The sequence below is a fragment of the Trachypithecus francoisi genome, unplaced genomic scaffold (assembly GCF_009764315.1).
Source record: "Trachypithecus francoisi isolate TF-2019V2 unplaced genomic scaffold, Tfra_2.0 Contig00111, whole genome shotgun sequence".
In the NCBI taxonomy this organism is placed as follows: Eukaryota; Metazoa; Chordata; class Mammalia; order Primates; family Cercopithecidae; genus Trachypithecus; species Trachypithecus francoisi.
In genome coordinates this window covers 25,605-48,263 of record NW_022680477.1, presented here as the reverse complement: position 1 = coordinate 48,263, position 22,659 = coordinate 25,605, and the positions used below count along the sequence as shown (strand labels likewise).

Here is a 22,659-nt window from a genome sequence, read left to right as displayed (position 1 = left end):
CGCCCCGACCCACCCCCCCCCCCACACACACAGATGAGAAAGTCCCATGTACTGAACATTCCGTCATTGACAGTTGTTAACCTACATGTCACACAATTTATAAAGGTAGAAACGCTTTCTTCCTGTTTATTCTATTCCATTCTCTTTATTTTAATTTAATTTAATTTAATTTTATCGTGAGACGGAGTCTTGCTCTGTCGCCCGGGCTAATGGCCCGATCTCGGCTCACTGCAACCTCCGCCTCCCAGGTTCAAGCGATTCTCCTGCCTCAGCCTCCCAAGGAACTGGGATGACAGGCGCCCACCACTACGTTCGGCTTATTTTTGTATTTTTAGTAGAGATGGGGTTTCACCATACTGACCAGGCTGGTCTTGAACTCCTGACCTCAGGTGATCCGCCCACCTTGGCCTCCCAAAGTGCTGGGATGACAGGCGTGAGCCACCACGCCCAGCCGGATGAGCTGCTTTTTCTACTACCTCTAGAACTCACCATTGTGCGTTTAGCCCTCGGTAGAACTAAGCATCGTGCGTTCCATCCCCTCTAGAATTCACTTTCCTGCCTTCTGTCCCCTCTAGAACTCAGCATTGTGTGTTCTGTTCTTTAGAACTCAGCATTATGCGTTCTGTCCTTCTCTGGAACTCATCATTGTGCGTTCCGCCCAATGTAGAACTCAGCGTTGTGCGTTCTCTCCCCTCTAGAACTCAGCATTGTGCATTCTGTCCTCCTCTAGAACTCAGCATCGTGCGTTCCGTCCCCTCTAGAACTCAGCATTGTGCATTCCGTCCCCCTCTAGAACTCAGCATTGTGCGTTCCGTCCCCTCTAGAACTCGGCGTCGTGCGTTCCATCCTCCTCTAGAACTCAGCGTCGTGTGTCTGACACTGGACCTTGTGGTTGCGTCCGTCTTGGTTGCGTCCGTCTTGGTTCCTTTCGTAGCTGTGCAGGGTTCTGTGGTGAGGATGGTCCCCGGTTTATCCACTGAACATGGATGGCCACGTGAGCTGTTTCCTCTTTTTGTGCATTAGGAGCCAGGCTGTTGTGAACATTCCTCTTGGGTCAATGCCTCGGTGTGGAATTGCTGGGTTGTATGGTAAGCAAAAGTTTAAAGACACGTAGCAACAAAAAAGCTTGAGGGAGCCCCGTTCTCTTCCAAAGTGGTTTTCCCATCTCACGTTTCCACCCGCCACGTGGAGGGTGCTCCCCCAGCTCTTCCGCACTCAGCAACCCTGGATGCTGCTGGCCTTTTGTAATTTCAGCCATTCCGATGAACGTGTGACTGTTTTTCTTGTTTGTTTCTTTGACAACCCCAGTGTTTGTCTCACTCTGGGGTCGGGCTGCTGTGCAGTGGTGTGATCGTAGCTCACTGCAGCCTTCACCTCAGCCTTCTGAAAACCGGGACCACAGGTATGTGCCACCACGTCCGGCTACTTTTATAATTTTTGTAGAGATAGGGTCTTGCTGTGTTGTCCAGGCGGGTCTCAAACTCCTGGGCTCAAGGGATCCTCCCACCTCGGCCTCCCAACGTGCTGGGATGACAGGCGAGGGCAAGCACACCCGGCCAGCATGGCATGGTTTGGATTGCATTTCCCTGTGGCCTGGTGTGGCTGAGGGATTTCCAGGTGCTTATTTTCCCTTTACGTGGTTTCCGCTATGAAGCACCCGTTCAGATCGTTTGTGTGCTTTTTAAATCGGGTCGTGTTTTCACTGAGTTGCGAGAGCTCTTTACGTCAACCTGTGGGCAAGTCCTGGGTAAGATAACGTGGTGTGTGCCGATTTCTCTCGAGTCCGGCTTGCTTTTTATGTTCTTCAGTGTCTTTCAAAGAGCGGAAGTGTTTAGTTTTTCAGCTTTTTTAGGACTCTTATTTTTTGTGTCTCATTACAAACTGTTTGTACAGCCCAAGGTGTCAAAGATTTTATATTTGTCTTCAGAAAGCGTTGTGGTTTTAGGTTTGCGTTTCGGCCTGTGATCCAGTTCAGGTCAGTTTTTCTGCGTGGTATGAGGTGAGGTATAGGGATGACCCCAGCACCATATGCTGGTGAGTCTTTTTCCCCCCCATGGAATTGTGTTGTTGAAAGTCGGTTGACTACGTACATCTGGGTGTATAGCTATTTTCATCCCATTGCTGTATGTGCATCCCCTCACCTTCATGGCCCTTTCCAGATGAGGGTCACTTTCCAGCAAATTTTGAAAGCCGGTAGTGTGAGTCCAAGCCTGTGCTTTAAAAGTCGCTTTCCAGCAAGAAAAGCCTGTTGGAATTTTGGTTGGGAATGCTTTGAATCTGTGGATCAATTTGGGTTCATTGATACCTTAACAATATTTTCCAATCCACGAACAAAGGACTTTCCATTTACTCAGGTTTTGTTCAGCTACGTTGTGTAGTTTCCCGGGTACACATCTTGCACCTCCTTGATTAAATTTCTATCCATTTGTTTAGTTCTTCTTTTTTTTTTTTTTTTTTTTTTTTTGAAACGGATTCTCACTCTGTCACCCAGGCTGGAGTGCAGTGGCCGGATCTCAGCTCACTGCAAGCTCCGCCTCCTGGGTTGACGCCATTCTCCTGCCTCAGCCTCCCGAGTAGCTGGGACTACAGGCGCCTGCCACCTCGCCCAGCTAGTTTTTTGTATTTTTTAGTAGAGACGGGGTTTCACCGTGTTAGCCAGGATGGTCTCGATCTCCTGACCTCATGATCCGCCCGTCTCGGCCTCCCAAAGTGCTGGGATGACAGGCTTGAGCCACCGCGCCCAGCCTATTTAGTTCTTCTTTAATTTCTGGAAGGTACTCAGTACTTTTGGTACCCACCTAACCCGTGATTTTTATCAGACCGGCTGCCTGCATTCTAGAACGTTAGAACGGGGTATTTGGAGATAAACGTGTGCGTGTGCATCAGACACACAGGTGCATACACACAAACACACACAGGTGCATACACACACACAGGTGCATACACACACAGGTGCATACACACACACAGGTGCATACACACACAGGTGCATACACACACACAGGTGCATACACACACAGGTGCATACACACAGATGCATACACACACACAGGTGCATACACACACATACACAGGTGCATACACACACAGGTGCATACGCACACAGGTGTGCTTATTTTAATGTTTCATTAGAAGTTCTTAACAAACATGTCATAGGACAGAAATGCACCCAGAACCCTCAGGGCAGGAGCTCGGGTTTCTGAAGGTTTTGTGCGGGAGCCGTGAGCTTGCCCAGGGACTGTAGCTTTCGTATCAGGTGTGTGCCTGTCTGCGTTCAGTTCTTACTGCCTTCATAACAATGACCTATTCACGTTTTCATGGTTGGCACCGATGAGAGTCTCATTGTGAGGAGGAAGGAAGGTGTTCAGAACCCTTCTTGTAACCTTCGAGAATCTGCAACCATGGAAACTGTGTAAAGAGCCTCGTCCCTCCCTCCTCTTCTGTTGACAGAGAGAACCGTACCGTTTCCTGAGATGAGGTGGACAGGTTTTGAATCCGCTGGAGCCTGTCCTCTCAGGGCCTTTGAAACAGGGAGGAAGCCGCACTCTGCAGACGGCACCTGCAGGGTGAGGACAGATTCCTCATCTTCATGGCTCACGGGTTTGCCTGTTACTAGCTGTGCTGTTAGCTTTGGATGTTCAGAAAAACATTTTCTCACAAAGGGTAGGTTGCTTTCATAAGCCTTTTATTTTATTTTATTATTTATTTATTTATTTATTTATTTTTGAGATGGAGTCTCGCTCTGTCGCCCGGGCTGGAGTGCAGTGGCCAGATCTCAGCTCACTGCAAGCTCCGCCTCCCGGGTTTACGCCATTCTCCTGCCTCAGCCTCCCGAGTAGCTGGGACTACAGGCGCCCGCCACCTCGCCCGGCTAGTTTTTTGTATTTTTTAGTAGAGATGGGGTTTCACTGGGTTAGCCAGGATGGTCTCGATCTCCTGACCTTGTGATCCGCCCGTCTCGGCCTCCCAAAGTGCTGGGATTACAGGCTTGAGCCACCGCACCCGGCCCGTAAGCCTTTTAAATCTAGGATTTCACAAAAGCCCTTATGTTTGCTCATTGAAGACACATTTTTATTCTAAAACAAGCCATCGGAACAAATGTGTGTTTAGTGAGAATGAAAAGTGAAGCGATTTTTATGAAAATTTTGCATAAAGGTATTCTGGACATTTTAGGAGCATTAGAGGTTGATGGTACGATTGTGTCCCCACGGGAGAAGGACAGTGGAGATTCGGGTGCCGGGAGGGCCTTCATTGGCCCGGATGGCAATCCTGTCTCATCAGTGTAGGAGTGTGGGGGAAACAGGCTGAAAACAGGCCTCACAGATTCCAGGCTGGCCTGTGGTGCAAAAACAACTCTGATGGCCCCGTCCCTGCACATAGTCGTGTATAGACAGCCCCGTGGCGGCCCCACTGGGTGTGGACGGCCCATCCCTCCCCCATCCCATGTAGACAGCCCCGTGCCTGCACTGGGGTGAGTGGTGCAGGTTCTGCGTCAGGACAGGACGTAGGGGTTCCAGGGAGGCAGTGGGGGCTGCATCTGGAGGTGGTTTGAGGGCTCCAGATCAGAGTCTTTAAATCTCTGTGTATGTGCACTTCAGGATTTTGAGGCTGTGTTCCAAAAGTCTTTTTTTTTTTTTTTAAGACGAAGTCTCTCTCTTGTCCCCCAGGCTGGAGTGCAATGGCAGGATCTCGGCTCACTGCAACCTCCACCTCCTGAGTTCAAGCGATTCTCCTGCCTCAGCCTCTGGAATTACTGGGATTACAGGTGCCGCCACCATGCCCAGCTAATTTTGTATTTTTGGTAGAGACGGGGTTTCACCATGTTGGCCAGGCTGGTCTTGAACTTCTGACGTGAGGTGATCCGCCCACCTCGGCCTCCCAAAGTGCTGGGATGACAGGCGTGAGCCACTGTGCCCAGCCGTGTTCCAAAAGTCTTGTACGGAAAGCGGAAACATGGCAGTAAAGTCCGCAGGGGCGTGTCACCCGGTGTGGCAGGATGGGGCGTGTTGCCTGAGTGTGAGGATCGCACCTCCATCGGCTGGCATCCCCCCGCATTTTGGGCTTGATCTTTGACTTTGGGAGGGAGATCACAGGAAGTTGCCTGCTAATCTGGTTCCCCCAGCTGCGTTTGGGAGGCCGTCCCTGTGTGGTGCTGGTCTGAACTCAAGCGGCGGCACCTCTGCGCTGTGAGTTTGCGCCCCGCATGGTGGGGGACTGGGCCGCACCTCTGTCCTGTGAGTTTGCGCCCCGCATCGTGGGGGACTGGGTGGCGCCTCTGCCTGTGAGTTTGCGCCCCGCATGGTGGGGGACTGGGTGGCGCCTCTGCCCTGTGAGTTTGCGCCCCGCATGGTGGGGGACTGGGCCGCACCTCTGCCCTGTGAGTTTGCGCCCCGCATCGTGGGGGACTGGGTGGCGCCTCTGCCTGTGAGTTTGCGCCCCGCATGGTTGGGGACGGGGCGCACTTGTTTAAATCCTCTCGTGGTGGTTTGAGCACACTCCCTCTGGGCCTGTGTTTCAGCTTCCGTTTGGAGACTTACAGGGGGTCAGAGGCCGACTTCTCAATCCTCAAGGACAGGAAGGAAATGAGAAGGATGGAGGCATCCAGGGACGGCTGGAGAAGGGAAGGAGGTGGAAGAGAAGGAAGTGGAGAGGGGCGTCCCCCTAAGAAGAGTTGGAAGGGGGCGTTGAGGGTGGGGAGCTGTGGTGGGCGTGAGAGGTGGTGTGGAAGGTTGCAGGAGAAGAGGCCAGTCTGAGATGGCTGCAGACTGCTGGTTCCAAGTCTGGGACACTCGGAAAAAGGAAAACCATGGAGACAGGAAACAGATCGGGGGTTGGCAGGGTTAGGAGGGAGGGAGGGGTGCGTGGGTGCCACACCGACGTTTTTCGGGGCAGGGAAACTCCTCTGCATGACCCCACAGTGGTAGATCTGTGTCATCCTGCGTTTTTGCAGACTCAACAGCGTGTGCGGCAGCGGGAGAGCCCAGTGCACGGTTGACTCGGGGTGATCATGACCCGTCCAAGGAGGTGCATTGACTGTAACGGACACAGGCGGTCACGCAGGACCTTCCTGATCGGGGACCCAGGAGGCTTTCTGCTGACAGCGTCTGGCCTGGCCGGGATGTGGCCAGTTTCTGACCCTCATCCCCAAGGTATCTCCTTCCCGGTGGGATGCAGGTGCAGGCCCCGGAATGTCAGTTCATCCTCAGTTAACGTTCCCGTCCCCCTTTTCCACCGCCCCTCTTTTCTTGTCCTAAATACCATCGCAAGCGAGTGCAGTTACCACAGTGAGCAGCGGCAGAGAGGACGAGATCCTGGATGCCCATGCAGCTTAGCTGGATTCTAGAAACTCTTCAAGTGTGGGAAGGGGCGGAGAGGCAGGCATGCCCTGATGCTGGGGCTCCTGGGGCCTGCCGTGCGTGTGTTTGTGGAGGCGCAGCTGCACCTGGCGCGCCCTGGGCTCTGGAGGGGCGAGCCGGAGCCGGCACCGAGCCTGCAGCCAGCTCTGCTATTGTTGTGGGGCAGGGGGAGACCTTATTTCTTCAGGGGGAGCGCCTTCCACTGGGTCCCCAGGCTGTCTTCTCCGGGACCTGTTGATGCGCGCTCCAGGGCGAGCCACGTGACGGTGCAGAAAGCGCCCCCTGCCCTGCCGGACGGCCCAGCCCGCAGCGAACGGGGAGAGGAGAGGAGAGGACCGCGGGGAGCGGAGGGCAGTGCAGGGAGCACAGCAGGAGGAGAGGAGAGCAGCGCCGGGGGCGGCCGGGTCTGCACAGTGGCGGGTCAGGAGGGGCGGCCGCCGCCACCCCCGGCGCCATGAGCCCTCCTCAGCCTGAGGAATGCGCGCGGCGCGGGCCCCGGCCCCAGAGCGCCTGGCGGGCGACGCATGGAGCGCGCTGAGCCCGGGCTCTGCCTGCAGCGCCCCGCCGGCCCTGGCCCCGGCCCGGCCCGCGGAGAGCCCTGCGCGCCGAAGGCATGCGGCTCCGGGAGCTCTCGCTGCGCCAGGTCCCCGACCTGCGCCAGGAGCCGGCCTCGGTGGCCGGCGGCTGCGACTTCGTGCTGCCCTCGCGGTTCAAGAAGCGGCTGAAGGCCTTCCAGCAGGTCAGCCCCGCGGTGCTCCGCGGTGCCCCACACCGGGCGAGGCCTCCCGGCCCCGCGCGGACCCCCTTGCCACTGACGGCCGTGCACCCGCTGTCGCGTGGCGGGGCCGGAACGCCAGATGTTCAGCACCAGTTGCGGGCGCGGGGGACCCGCTCGGGCCTCACGCCGCCGGAAACTGGGTTCTGCTCCTTGGGAGGCTGTGCCAAGCTTGTTAGGAAACCCGGGCTTTGGAAAGAGCCCCCGCTTCTTTCCCGGGAGTTTGGGCTGTGAGTGCGCGCCTTGCTGGGATCGACCAAGGGCGGGCTGGGTGAGAACTGTCAGTGCCTGGGAGGGCTCGCTGCAGACAGACTTTTTGAATTTGAATAACACCTTGCACTGCTGGTAATAAACGCCAGGAAACTCCTTCACCCTTTGTCAAGGCGTCGGGCGGGTGAAACTTCCCCTGCGTTATTGCAATACCCAGCATTCCTTCCCACTGGCTAGCTGATTTAAAAGAGTCGGTTGAGATATCACTCACATACCGTGCTATTTATGCAGCGTGCTTTTATGCAGTCACTTGCGGGCTTTGGAATTTATTTGTTTTTAGTTTTATTTATGATTTATTTATATGGAGACGCTGTCTCTCCGCTGCCCAGGCTGGAGTGCAGCGGCGCTATCTCGGCTCACAGCAGCCTCCACCTCCCGGGTTCGAGTGATTCTCCTGCCTCAGCCTCCCGAATAGCTGGGAGGACAGGCGTGCGCCACCAGGCCCAGCTAATTTTTGCGTTTCTGGTAGAGACGGGGGTTTCACCCTGTTGGCCAGGCCAGTCTTGAACTCTTGACCTCGGGTGATCCACCCACCTGGATCTGGGATTAGGGGCGTGAGCCTCCGCCGCAGCCGGCTTTGAAATTTAATCTCCGTTCTCTTTAGTGCTCAGGGAAGCAACATTTGTGTCTGTGCCCCGTGTGTATTGTGTAAGTTAGTTCTACGCGTACCAGGTGGTTTAAACGTGTAAGAGTCTTCCCGTGACAGCCTCGATATAATTTCAGAACGTAGGGTTTGGCTGTGGTCGAATCGGATCCGAATCTCATCCAGGCAGGGTGTGCGTGGCGGGCGCTCTCACACCCAAGTGATCCATCAGACCCGCTTTTCACACTCAGTTCCAGGCGTCTGGAACTAGTGGCCTAAACCTCAACTTGAACCGAAGCGTCCTGCTTGAAGGGGGAGGGAGACCCCCTTGCTGTTGATATTTTCATTGACGTTTTTTCTCTCGGATCACATCAACGTTTACACGCCTTCAGAGTTTTTGTCTGACCTTTGTCTTCCAGGTTTTCACATTTTGCCTGTAAGTGGATAAGGGCGAGGCCGGTTTCTTTAAAATGCTCTTAACCTGCAGACCCTAAGAGTGAGATCAGCCTCGTGCAGTATTTGCTTTAGACGGTGGGAGGTGCGTGTCTGCTGGTTGCAGAGTCAGTTAGGTGATGAGCTCGCACGTGGCTGGATGAAGAAACTCTTCTGCCCTGCGGCGGGCCCCTGGCTCTCCTGCGGGGGCTGCGGCGAGGATGCACCTGTGTGTCCACCTCCAGGAGGCAGGGGAAACCGTGAAAATACTCCGTTTACATAAGTTTTGCTTCATTTTACGGAAAATCGGTTTCCACGTTTTTCGGGAGTGAGGACAGACATCGTCTGAAATGCGTGTTGTCTGACGGGTGGTGGAGGAATTACAGGCTTATTTTGGGGTATTTGTGGGGGCGGTGTTGGGAGAGAAGGGGGCGTTTCCTGGCTGCTTTCGCTCCCCGCATGAACGTGGGCTCTGTCAGGTTCCCCCAGTTGGACACACCCTCAGGAGGGTTGTCAGGGAGCATCCGTGTTGGAGCCACTGGATGTGTCTGGGTGCCGCGCCTCCGCCCTGGGACGCTGCAGGCTGGGCAGCACGGTGCTGTTTCAGGGGTCCTGTGACAGGCACAGCCTTCTGTAGCTAACGTAGACGCCACCCACAAGCCTCTGGTGGGTGCTCCTGAGCTTGGTCTTCCGAATGTGCAGACGTCCCGCCTGTGCTTCTGTTCCTGCAAACCCCCTGGCAGATGCTCCCTGCCCGGCTGGTGAACCCAGGCTCCTCCTCCTCCCTGTCACTGCCCATTTCCCAGTCACCGGCATCCTTGCCAAACCAAACCGGGAGGGGGGGGTCAGCGACCGCCAACCTTGGGAGGGGAACAGCATGTGTTCACGCCGTGGGTCCCGGGAGACACCTGTGTGACGATAGCGTGTTACACGTACTCTCGCCGTGGGTCCAGGAGCCCCGTGTGACGATAGCATGTTACACGGTACACGCTCTCACTGTAGAACCCAGCGTGTACCTGGAGCGTGGCCGTGCAGCTGCCTGGCCGAGCTCTTCTTGCTGGAGCCACTCTGCCTGCGCCTGTGCCCAGGGATTCTCGGGCCTTCTGTCCCCGGGCAACAGCAGGACAGCTCACACCTTGTTCCCAGCCCAGGACAGCTGTGCCGCCCCAGCCTGGCCCTCCTCGCCTGGGGAGTGACTCTCCCGCTCCCCACACAGTGGTTCAGCACAGATGCTCCTCTTCACCTGTCCTGGTCACACAGACCCTGTCCAGCGTCCCCACCGGGTCCTTCGGGCGGACGCACAGACCCTGAACAGCACCATCCACGGCCGAAAGCACCGTCCCCAACGCGGCAGCCCCGTGGTGGTTGGAGCCGACCTCGGTGTGGTGACAGCCTGGGCTCTGGGCATCCCTGACGCACCTGCTGCTCTCACCGCTAGAGCTCGTGCCATTCCCCTCCCAGGGCCCCTGGTCGCCAGAACCCTTGCAGCCTTTGGTTTGGCCGGGATGGCACCCCCTGGGCAGTGGCAGGGAGAAGGTAGAGCTTGGGTTCCCCACCTGGCAGGGAGCCGCAGCGAGGGGGGTTCACAGGAAACAGAAGCCCGGGTGGGAACGTCCACACAGAAGACCAAGCTCAGGAGTATCCACCAGGGGGCTTGTGGACGCAGGGAGGGCGCCCGATCCTCCCCTCGCTGTGGTGCCCGGCATCCACCGTCACCCCTTGGCTGGTGGACAGAATGACCCCCACGTCTCCCAGCCCAGCCTTCCGAGCTCCGTGGAGACTGACACCGCGCTGCAGCGTGGGTGCAGGTGCCAGCGCCTGGGCTGCAGGTGTGGGTGCAGGGCGCCCCCAGTGTCTCTCGGCGTCCGTCGAGGCCCCGTGGCTCGGCTGCAGTCGCGTGTCTGAGTGAATGTGAGCCCCGTGAGCTGTGGCCGACTCAGGCACCTGGACCTGCTGCGTTTCCGTGTTGATCCCTCCACAGCAGTTCTCCGTCTTTGCTAGAGAGGGGATTTTTAAACGCATGTGCGGGGCCTGAGTCTCTCGCCTCCGTGCACGGCTCCTCTGTGTAAACACCGACCTTTTTGACTGCGTGTTTAGCCGTCCAGCATGTGGTTTGCAGGTGTGGCTGGCAGTGCTCTACCAGCCCTCGCAGAGCGTCCCTGGGAGTCGAGTGCTGGGCAGAGAAGAATGCTCAGACCTTGCAGCGGGCCCTGCCTTCCAGGGGGTGGCCTCCATCTGGGTGGGCGAGAGGCTCAGCTGGAATCCATGAGTGTGGGTCCCTGCCGAACCCCTCCATCCCATCCCACAGCCTCCCACGCTTCCGCCTCCCGCTGCAGAGTGGGGGGCTCCTGGGGACACGGCTGTGCGTTGCAGCCTCTACGGAGCGTGCCTTCCGCCGGCCCCCTGCTGCTCTGGCACCTCCTCTGTGGCCTTGACCGTGGTGTCTGGTCCTGCTGGGGTTGGGGCGAGGGTCCTTTTTGCTGGTCACCGCGCCCTGCCTGCTGTGCGCACCTTCTGCACACGCGGGGGTCCTGCCCGCGGCGGGTGTCGCGAGAGGACGTATGGCAGTTGCACGTGGCCTGTGTTCTCAGACTCACCTGCACCCAGGAAGCGCACGTAAAAACAGGCGGCGTCGGTGTTTCGGTCGTATATGGACGTGTTTTGCAAAACTGGGGGTGTGCTCTGGGAGGGCGACACACATCTGTGACTTCTGGAATTGTGATGAGTCAGGGAGCTGCCTTCTCAGTGTCCTCAACAGAAATAGCTTGTCGGGAGGCAGGGCGTCGCCTTTATCAGCGTGCTTTGGGTGGCGGGTGCTTTACGAAGCGCTTTATAAAGTACACATGTTGAGGAGGATTGAACGTGGGTGACCGGGCCGCCCGAGGCCCCTCTGGTTTGTCTGAACTTTTAATGAAGAGGCAGCTGACTTTAGAATTCTTCTTCCCCGCACAGGCAGCTGTTTTTGCTCCTTCTGTGTTTACCGCGGACGCCTGGCCTCCCCGGCTATGTTCGGGGCAGGGCCGCAGTCCCTGTGATTCCTTCAGAATCCACTGAGACCTGCTGCTGGGCCCCAGAGGCGGCCAGTTCCCAAGTGCGCTGTGTGTGTTGAAAAGAGTGTGTGCTCTGCAGCTGTGCTGGGGCTGAGTCTATTTCTGTCCGTGAGATTAAACTTGTCAATCTCCCGTGCCCGCATGGGGTGGCTGTGTTGTTTGTTGTTCCGTCTCTCGTCTATTGGTGCCCAGGGTGGGTGGCCCCAGCTTCCCCGTGTCGGTGCCCAGGGTGGGGGTCCCGGCCTTCCCTGTGTCGGTGGCCAGGGTGGTGGCCCCAGCTTCCCCGTGTCAGTGCCCAGGGTGGGTGGGCGCAGCCATCCCTGTGTCGGTGCCTGGGGGTGGGTGTTCTCTTCCTTTCCTGGCGTGCTGAGTGTGTGTCCAGTGGTGTTTACTTGATCGGTGCCAAGGCTGCGATGTCAGGCACGGATAAAGTTAGCGTCATCCTGTCCTCCCGTGACCGCCCTCTCCAGCGTTCTGCGGTGGCCTGTCCGTCTCCAGGTCTGTCCATCACCTTGTGTCACTTCATGGACGTTAGTACAGCGACCCCAGCTTTACTGGCTGTCTGCTCTTTTTCCACCTCAAAAAAATGTGTAGCCTCTGGGTCCTTAAGCCATGTATATCTTCTCTGTCCTTCTGTTTTCTGTATCTCCCGTATACGTGAATGCTGTTTTCTTTCTGCCGCCGAATCTCTGTCTTGTAACCGGAACACTTGGTTCATTGATGTCCACGTCGTCTGCTCGTCCGTGCGATGGACTCTTACTATCTCATCCTGCATCCCTGTCTCCCGCTCTTTTTCAGCTCCGTCACCTCGTCTCTCGTTGGGGTCACACGCTTTCTACGAGCTCACCATTTATCCCACAGATGTCGGCGGCTGGCCGGGCACGGTGCCTCACACCTGTGATCCCCGCGCCTTGGGAGGCTGAGGCCGGGGAATCGCTGGAGGCCAGGAGTTCCAGACCAGCCTGGGCAACATAGTGAGACCCCCATCTCTTTAAAGGAAAAAAAAAAAAAAGGAATGTCAACTAAATATTTCAAAGCCTAATATTAATCAGTATCTTTTCCTCCAACTCACAGACAGGCACAGTCTCATCCAGTCACCATTTGACTGACACGCTGTTGTTGTATTGAGCTTTTTTTTTTTAAGAATTGAACGTATGTTTCCCACTCATTACCGCTCTTCGTCCCTTCTTTCAATTCCAACCTTCCCTTTGGGAGCTCTAGGCTTCTCCCGGCTGCGTTTCCTCAGCTTTGGCCTCACAGGGTGTCTGTTAATGGCACGTTAATGGTCTGTTAATGTCTGTTAATGGCACGCATACTCTGTACATTCTGGTCTAAACGTGTCTACGTGTTCATCTCTCTTTTTTTTTTTTGAGATGGAGTCTCGCTCTGTCACCCAGGCTGGAGTGCAGCGGCCGGATCTCAGCTCACTGCACCCTCTGCCTCCCGGGTTTAAGCGATTCTCCTGCCTCAGCCTTCCAAGTAGCTGGGATGACAGGCGTGTGCCACCAAACCCAGCTGATTTTTTCAATTTTTTTTTTTTTAAAGTAGAGACGAAGTTTTGCCGTGTTGCCCAGACTGGTCTCGAACTCCTCCGCTCAGGCCGCCTGCGCCCCTCAGCCTCCCAAAGCACCAGGATTGCAGGCATGAGGCACTGTGCCCGGCCGGTGTGAGGGTTTCGCACCATCCTGGTGACGTAAGTTTGGTTTGCAAACCTGCCGGAGAGTTGGCTGTCGCCATAAGTTCTCGGGGGAGAGCTCCGCCCTGCCCAGCCTCCTACGAGCAGCCCCAGGTGACGAGCAGCCGCAGGTGACAAGCAGCCCCAGGTGACGGCTGCAACTTCCCTTTGCTTCCTGGGGCCGGAAGTGCGCTGGGGACTTGCTTGGAGTTCTTGCCACTGAAGGTGACGTGTTGTGGGCGCCGTACTTAGGGCACCTTCCCCGGAGGACCCTGGGTTTTACCTCCTCTTCCCCGGAGCCCTGCAAGACGGAGAGATGTCGGGTGAGCCCGCTGGGCCCACGCTTTTGCAGGCAGAGCCTGTTCCGGCTCCCCGGGCTTCCCTGGGTTCCTCCTTCCAGGCAGCCGTGGCCTGAGATGTCCCTCTTTCCTGCCAGCCCGGGGGTGCCGTCTGGAAGACGTTTGTGGAACATGCCGTCCAGGGGTCTTGCCAGTTTTCAGCAGGAGGGTTGGTTTGTGTGCCCAGGTCATCATGATGTGGCCAAAACCGGGAGCCCGAGAGCCCACACGGAAGGGGGTGCCCTTCCGATAAAGCTCTGCGGAAGGAGCGCTCCGTCGGCGCCTGCTGCGGGAAACCTGCTCCGTCCCCGGTCACGGAGGCGGCCTCTTTCCTCCTAGATGGGGGATCACAGAAAAACAACAGAGTCTCACCTTGGGTGAGGGTCCTGTGGAGACAGCGGGGTGGGGACAGTTGGGGCGCTGTCTGTGGCCCTTGTGACCTGGGGTGAGCGTCCTGTGGGAGTAGCAGGGTGGGCTGTGTTCTCTGTGAGGACACTGGAGCTTGGACCCAGGCCTGGCGTGATCCCGGCAGTCAGGATTGTGGCTGCAGAGGCCGTGAGCTGTGGTCCACTGGTATATGGGGACTTCCTCCCCGGACCCTCCTCCATGGCATGTGGTGGAGGAGGACGCGGCCCCGTCCCCTGGGTAGCTGGTGGCACAGGATGCAGCCTGTCCCCTGAGTGGTTGGAGGAGGGGGACACAGCCTCATCACCTGGGTCGTTGGAGGAGGAGGACGTGGCCCCGTCCCTTGGGCAGTTGATGGAGGAGGACGCAGTGTCCACCTCTCAGGTTGTGGGGGCTCCGTGGTGCAGAGCAGCCACCCAGCGTGGGGTCCGTGGCAGCATCGTGTGGCCTCCTGGGCGGAGGTGGCCCCTCAGGGCAGTGCCCGTGTGGTCCCCGACAGGGACTGCAGCGTGACCCCTCCCAGCCGGGGTCCGGCGGCCTCGGCTCCATCGGCCCCAGAGAAGCCCCTGGTGTTGTCCGGGTGGGGAAGGCGTTCGACGCTCCCGGGTTCTAACCCAGCGCTGTCTGTGACTCTTCAGGTTCAGACGCGGAAAGAAGAGCCTCTGCCCCCGGCCACGAGCCAAAGCATTCCGACCTTCTACTTCCCCAGAGGACGCCCGCAGGACTCGCTCAACGTGGACGCCGTGATCAGCAAGATCGAGAGCACCTTCGCCCGGTTCCCCCACGAGAGGGCCACCATGGACGACATGGGCCTGGTGGCCAAGGTGCGTGTCACCCGTGTGACGTGGAGCCGCCGAGGGGGTACTGCGGGCACGAGAGGGTGAGGCGGAGCGGCCGAGGCGGGTGCCCGTCACACGCGTGAGAGTGAGGTGGGGCGGCCGAGGCGGGTGCCGCCGGCGTGCGAGGGTGAGGTGGAGAGGCTGGAGCGGCTGAGGTGGGGGTGTGGACTTGGCATCTTCTGACCGAGTTGAACTCACTCATCAGCTCTGCCGGCTCGCTGTTGACTCGCTGTTTACAGCCGGCCGAGTCTCCGACGCACGGTCAGGATATCGTCAGGCGAGCCCAGTTCAGCCTCTCTCTTCTCGTCTGCGTCTGCGTCTCTCCCCTGACGTGCTGCACGGCGCTGCCCGCCACTGCGGTGCTGGACAGCCGCAGAGAACACGCCCCTTCCTGCCTCGGGCTCACGCCGCCCCTGGCACAGCGGCCCTGCCTCATGTCTTCATGGCATCCTTCGTCAGACTCCGCAGGCCCCTTCCCTTTCTGTTCCTTGTTTGCTGGGAACTCTTTTTTTTTTTGAGCCAGGTTCTCACTCTGCCCCTGGGCTGGAGTCCAGTGGCATCATCTCAGCTCACTGCAGCCGCGACCTCCTGGGCTCAAGTGATCCACCCCCCTCAGCCCTCCCGAAAACATTCAGCCAGACCACTGGCACCTGCCACCACACCTGGCTGATTTTTTCTTTTTTTTTTTCCGTAGAGACAGGATTCCGCGACGTTGCCCAGGCTGGTCTGGAACTCCTGGGCTGGAAGGGCCCTCTTGTCTCAGACTCTGAAAGTGCTGGTGGGATGATGACAGGCCTGAGACACCGTGCCTGGCCTCATTTTAAAATCACCAACGTGCCTTGAAGTTGGTCCAGTATATTCTCGACACGTATTTTCAGAGGTGTCTTTCTGCGTGTAGCGAGCGGGGTTTTCCTTTGGTCCTGTAAAAGGTGAATAGACTGACTGACATCTGAGTGTGAAGGCAGCTCCGGTCCCTGGTCCACGACAGCTGTCACCTGGATATTGGTCAATATATACTATGATGGGTGAGCATTGCTGGGTTTTCACAAATGACATGACGCTCCTCATATGCACTAGCTGTGCATTGCCAGGCCTTGCACGGGCTGGGTCACGAGGAACTGGTCTTGACCTGACAGACGTCTGAGTGTGAAGGCAACCCCGTTCTTGGGGTGAGCCCTGGTCTTGGGGTGAGCCCTGGTATTTGGGTGAGTCCCGGTCTTGGGGTGAGTCCCGGTATTGGGGTGAGCCCCGGTCTTGGGGTGAGCCCCGGTCTTGGGGTGAGCCCCGGTCTTGGGGTGAGTCCCGGTCTTGGGGTGAGTCCCGGTCTTGGGGTGAGCCCCGGTATTTGGGTGAGCCCCGGTCTTGGGGTGAGAGCGCCGGTCCCTGGTCCACCACACGGTCTCACACTTCTCCTATGTGCTGGGTGCACATTGCCTGGCCTTGCAGGGGGTGTGTCTGTGCTCGTGCAGGACTGGCCTGTGGTCTCCTTGTCTTGTGATGGCTTGGTCTGGGGGAGATGCTGGCCTCGGGGAGTTGCTTGGGAAATGTCCCTTAGAATTCACTTTTTCTGGAGCCGTTTGTTTACAGTGGGTGTTATTTTTATGTGAATGTTTGCTGGAACTCATCAGTGAAGCCATTTGGGACAGAGTTTTCTCTGTGGGAAGGTTTTTAACGACAGCGTGAATTGTTTCAATGGACACAGGCTGTTTCTTGTTTGTTTGTTTGTTGTCGTTTTTTCACACAGAGTCTCGCTCTCACCCAGGCTGGAGAGCAGTGGCACCATCTCAGCTCACTGCAACCACCACCTCCCAGATTCAAGCGATTTTCCTGCCTCAGCCGTCCGAGTAGCTGGGATTACGGGCGTGTGCCACCATGCCTGGCTAATTTTTGTATTTTTAGTAGAGATGGGGTTTGACCATGTTGGCCAGGCTGGTCTTGAACTCCTGACCTCGAGGGATCCATCCACCTCGGCCTCCCAAAGTGCTGGGATGACAGGCGTGAGCCACTGCGCCTGGCCACTGCCACCCACTTTTAAACCGTCGGATCTCACAAGAACTCAGTATCACGAGAGCAGCCAGGGGACTGTCCACCGCCATGACCCAGTCAGCCCCCAGCAGACCCCGCTCCAACACTCAAGGATCACGGTTCCCTGTGAGATTGGGGTGGGGGCTCCGAGCCAGAGTCCAGCCCTGCTTCATGTGACCTTGAGGACTCATCCGGCTCCACGATGTCATTTGCTGGCATCTTTCCATGTCTGCACATTGCCCCTTGTTCTGGCAGTGGCCGAGGAAGTCATGCTGAACTTGCGAGCCGTGGCCGTGGCATCCTCCTCTCTCCTCTCAGACCCGTCAGTCGGTGTCAGCGTGCCCCGTGCGAGTGTAGACGCTCGGGTCTTGGTCCTCCTCGCGATGCCCCTGCAGCAGCACCATCACGTGGGCCTCGGGCCCGGTGGTGGTTCCTGCTTAGGGAGCTGCTTTGCACTCAGCAGAGCCGTGATGGAATAGGATGCAGCCGTACACGGGCGGACGATCCACACAGAGCAACGTGCCTGACTCCTTCACGCGTGCGCTGAGCAGGGGAAGCCAGGCCTAAAAGTTCCAGGTCCTACTGCCGTGGCCTGGAAAAGGTGGACTGGAGCCACGGGGAGGAGGTCTGGGGGCTGTCGCTGTGGTGGGGTGCGGAGGGACGGAAGGGACTGTCAGGGCTGGCGGCCTCGATCCCTGTCCTGGCTGTGCGGGTGGGCGTGCTGCGGCTCTGCCTGGCCCCACCGAGAGCTGGTCTTTCTGTGTGTGGATCACGAAAACACTTTTAGAGTCAAATCAGGTTATCCGGTGTGTTATTCCCTTTCTGATAAGGATTTTGTAACATGTAGGAAAAACTACTTTCCTTTGTATCTTTTGCATTTTAGAGTTGATTATCTCCATTTCCTTCAGGATTTTTTTTTTTTAATTGTGAGCTAATTAGTTTGGAGGTAATTTTTGGGTTTGGTGTGGTGTGCGGACTGCGTGCCCAGCACTCCCACGCTCAGTTCTCATCACCCAGATGCTGGGGATGCAGCCGTCTCTGGTTGTAGTATCAGGCCTGTAGTCCCAGCACTTTGAGAGGCCGAGGCGGGAGGATCGCTTGAGGGCAAGGGTTCCAGACCAGCCTGGGCAATCACCCAGATGCCAGGGATGCAGCTGTCTCTGGTTGCAGTGTCATGCCTGTAGTCCCAGCACTTTGGGAGGCTAAGGCGGAAGGATGGCTTGAGGGCAAGGGTTCCAGACCAGTCTGGGCAACATAGTGAGACTTCACTCTACAAAAAAAAAAAAAAAATAGCCACACATGGTAGCACGTACCTGTGGTCCCAGCTACTTGGGAGGCTAGGGTGGGAGGATTGCTTGAGCCCATGAGGTTGAGACTGCACTGAGCTGGGATCACACACTGCACTCCAGCCTGGGCAATAGCAAGACCATGACTCAGGAGAAAAAAAAAGGATCACCCTGTAGCTAGCCTGTAGGACCGGGTAGATTTGACTCTAGCCTGTAGGACTGGGTAGACTTGGCGCTAACCTGCAGGACTGGATAGATTTGATGCTAGCCTGCAGGACCAGATAGATTTGACTCTAGCCTGCAGGACCGGATAGATTCAACACTAGCCTGTAGGACTGCATAGATCTGACTCTAACCTGTAGGACTGGATAGATTTGACTCCAGCCTGCAGGACCGGGTAGACTTGGCGCTAGCCTGTAGGACTGGATACATCTGATGCTCCGTTCGTGCCACCAGGTCATTACGGCGTGTCTTGCACACCGTGAGGAGCACAGATGTGAAGGCTGACACATCCCCACATACCTGGGTGTTGAGTGCTTGGGGTCTGAAATCTGCATGGCCCGGGAGCCAGAACGGCCTGATGAGGTCAGAAGCGTGAGAGCAGCACCAGCCCAAGGGCCCAGTGCCCGGCACCCAGCTCGTTCCCTCCCGCCGCACCAGGCACCCTTCCAGGTGGCCAGGGCTGAGCTCCGTCAGGATCCTCGTCACGGGAGCTGGCACGTGTCTGTACATCCTGCAGGGCCTGGCCCCTCCAGCTCTACACGGCTGCCTTTGCGTCATCCACTGGTGCACCAGCCGGAGAGCATCTTTTCCCGTCGCTGCACTGCTCTCTGTGCGGTGGCATGCAGCCCCTCCAAGTTCCCCCATGCCCCCTGTGGTCACTCCCACCCTGCACCTGTCCAGACTATGCTGCCACAGTTTATTCCTCCAGCCCCTGCTCTGGCATCCGGCTCCTCTCCCCGGGGCACCGTGAATCAAGCAGCCGACGTCCCCATCCGTGCGGCTGTCACGGGCATCGGCCCTCTTCCCACTGGTATGCTTCTGGGAGGACGGATGCCCTGGCCGGGCCTCGGGGCCTTATGCTCAGCCGCCCTGTGGGCCGCTTTCCCGGCAGCTGTGCGGCGTCCTGCTTCCCCCAACAACGCGGATGCCCGGCTGCCTGCCAGCCTTGCACGACCTGGCATCTTTAGTCCTTTCTGTCTCATCGTGTGTCGTGCTCTTGTTGCCACCTCTCCGTGCCCCGTGAACCCTGCCCTCGTCAGCGCCAGCGCCGGGCGCACTCCCCCTTGTCTGCCGGCCGTCGTGCACCCCTCTCTGGAGGGCAGTGTCCCTCTCTGGAGGGCAGTGCCCGTCTGGGCTCTGTCATGTTTGGGCCTCTGTCTCAGTGGCTTCTCCTGTCATTCTGTTCACCGTGCCGGGCGCTGAGTCTGAGTCCCGGGCCGGGGCGGGCAGCTGGCCGCTCTCTTCTTTCAGGGGGTTCACGTGTGCCCTGTTCAAGAAACCCTGGCCACGGCAGAGCCTCTCGTTTCCTTCCAGGAGGGCCGCTGTCTGGCCTTTCACCCTTCGGGCTGGGATCCCCCGGTGTTCAGTTTGCGTGATCTGCCCCAGCTCACTTCCTTCCCTTGCTCTCTTAGCCCAGCGGTGCCTGAGGGAGACTGACTTCATACCCTGACTTTACGGGAAGGGTTGAAATGGGGCAGTGGGACTTACATCCACCACCGTGGTCCCCTGGAAGTTCTTTTGTGTTCCCTTATAAGTTTTCACATGATCCTGTCAGTGTATACTGCACACCCCAAAACAACAAGCCCTCGGTGCATGTGGGTGGGGGCTGCGTGGACTCTGTGGGTGGGGGCTGCATGGACTCTGTGGCTGGCGGCTGTGTGGACTCTGGGTGAGGATTGTGTGGACTCTGTGGGTCAGCAGAGTCGTCTAGAGAAAATTGCAGTCTGTAAACTCAGCAGCGCAGTGAGGTCCACCTCACCACGTTTAGCTCGTCTTTGATTTCACCCAGCCGTGCTCTGTAGTTTGCTTTGTAGACATTGTGTGTGATTTTTTTTTTTTTTTCAGACAGTCTCTTTCTGTCACCTCCTGGGTTTAAGCAATTCTCCTGCCTCAGCCTCCTGAGTAGCTGGGATTACAGGCACCCACCACCACGCCCAGATAACTTTTGTATTTTTAGGAGAGATGGGGTTGCACCATGTTGGCCAGGCTGGTCTCAAACTCCTGACCTTGTGATCCACCCGCCTCAACCTCCCAAAGTGCTGGGATGACTGGCGTGAGCCACCGCGCATGGCCCTGTGCGTGATTTTTGTTCCGTTTTTTCATAGGTTGATTTTTTTAAATGCCTTTGATAGTTGGCATTATTGAAGATTTTATTTTCTAGTTGTTTGTTGCCAGTACATTGAAATAATTTATTTCGGCATATCGTCCTTGGATGCAGCAGCTTTGCTGAAGATACTTATTAATTCCCGTGTTTGGTAAGCATTTGGATTGTCTACACAGTTTGTTGCTTGTGAATTAAGAGGGTTCTGCCTCTTCCTCCCCGTCGTGGCATCTTTCCGCCTTTCTCTTGCCTGCTGCCCTAGCTCGGCCGTCAAGGCGGCCTTGGCGGTGACACGATCCTCTTGTGTCCGGCACAGGGAGGAAGCGTTCGTATGTCATCGCTGTCTGAGAGCAGCTGGGGTGTTTCGTAGACGCCCCGTGTCTTAGAGCATTCAGGCTGCCGTCACAGAACACCATAGCCTGGGCAGCTCGTCAGCCGCAGACATTTATTGCTCACAGCTCTGCAGGCTGGAAGATCACGGTGTGGCACAGTGGCGAGGACCTGCTGCCTGGTTCATCAACACAGGATGGAAGGGGTGACGGAGCTCTCGGGGGCCCGTTAGAAGGAGACTCATCGCATTCATGAGGCCCCACCTCCCAACACCGTCGCCCTGGGGGAGAGGATTTCAACACGCAGATCGGGACCCAGGCAGTCAGGCCATAGCACCCTTTATTACAATAAGAGTGTCCGTCCTGTTTCTGGTTTCCTGGCTGATGATTATTGTGATTTTTCAATTACTGCCGAGTTGGACTTGCTCCTGTGTGTTCTGTGTGGGATTTCTGCCTCTAGTGATAACTGGCCTGTGACTTCCTGCGTCCTTGACCGCGTCCAGGCTGTACCAGCCTCGGAGCAGACACTGGGAAACGCCCCTTGTTTTTATTCTCCAGGGTAACACACGTGGGATTTCTTCCTTAAATGTGTGGTCCGCTTATGGGAGCCGCCTTTGGGCGCTGGAATTTTCTTGGTGGGACAGTTTCAAACGATGGATTCAATTTCTTGTAGAAACAGTCCTTTCAGATTTTCTATTGTCGTTTATTTTTTGACTTGAACTGTTCTTCAGGGAGTCTGTTTCAACAGTCATCTGACTTACAGGCATAAAGTGATTCAGGAGCATCCACTGACTCTCTGATGTTTGCAGAGTCTGCAGTTACAGGTGTTTTCTCTCTCTCTCTTTTTTTTTTTTTTTTTTTTTGAGACAGAGTGTTGCTCTGTCACCCAGGCTGGAGCGCAATGGCGCGATCTCGGCTCACTGCACCCTCCGCCTTCCTCCGCCTCCCGGGTTCAAGCAATTCTCCTGCCTCAGCCTCCTGAGTAGCTGGGACTACAGGCACGTGCCACCACATCCGGCTAATTTTTTGTATTTTTAGTAGAGACGGGGTGTCACCATGTTTGGCCAGGCTGGTCTCGAACTCCTGACCTCGGGATCCACCCACCTCGGCCTCTGAAACTGCTGGGATGACAGACCTGAGCCACCGCGCCCAGCAGGGTGAATTAATTTTTAAGAACTCTTTCAAATCATCAGTTTTGATTTTCTTGATTTTCTCTGTTGACTATTTTTTCCTTCCATCTCTGCCGTGTGTGTGTTACTTTGAGGTAGAAGTGCAGATGACTGATTTTAAACTTTCCTTCCTCACCTGTGTATTTAAGGCTGTGAACCTGCCATGGGCCGCTGCTGCAGGCCTGTCCCACACGTTCCATAAGATGTTCTGTCGCTGTCAGACTCACCACTTCCCTGGCTGACGGGCCATTTCTTCCTGCACATACTGGTTCTTAGTCTGTGCCGCTTGATTTCCAGACACTGGGGACGCAGCTGCCTCTGGTTACAGTGCCCGTGTGTGGTCTCTGGTCGGGGGAACTGCGTGCCCGGCACTCCATCGCTCCGCTCTCCTGACTCGGTTCCAAGGCTGGAGCCAAAGCCAAGTGGAGTTTGCGGCACCCGGACGTGCCTGGCTGAGTGTGCTGCGTCTTTCTGCAGCAGAGGGTCTCCGGGCAGCCTCGGTCAGGCGCCAGGTGCGCAGCAGGTGCGCAGGCGTCCAGGCCCCGCTGACTGCCCACTCCTGCCCTCTCTGCCCCAGGCCTGGGGCCGCCCCCTCTACTGGAAGGGGCCGCTCTTCTATGGCGCCGGCAGGGAGCGCACGGGCTCCGTGTCTGTCCACAAGTTCGTCACCATGTGGAGAAAGTGAGTCCCGGGCCGGGCACGGGGCTGTGTCGGGAGGGCGGAGGCGTCCCCGGGTCCCCGTGGCGTCAGGACAGGTGCCCCCCGCGGCTGCCACAGTGAGAGGAGAAACCTGCGCATGGGCAC

At 57.0% G+C, this 22,659-nt stretch overlaps 1 protein-coding gene across 1 annotated transcript in view; it reads left to right on the top strand.

Annotated features, from left to right (window-relative positions):
- Positions 1–22,659, top strand: part of LOC117099195 (serine/threonine-protein phosphatase 2A regulatory subunit B'' subunit beta-like) — a 32,937-nt gene that overhangs the window by 965 nt on the left and 9,313 nt on the right. The window contains 2 exon segments of the mRNA XM_033238676.1: positions 14,523–14,708; positions 22,433–22,536. Coding sequence (XP_033094567.1) covers positions 14,523–14,708; positions 22,433–22,536 — 290 coding nt within the window.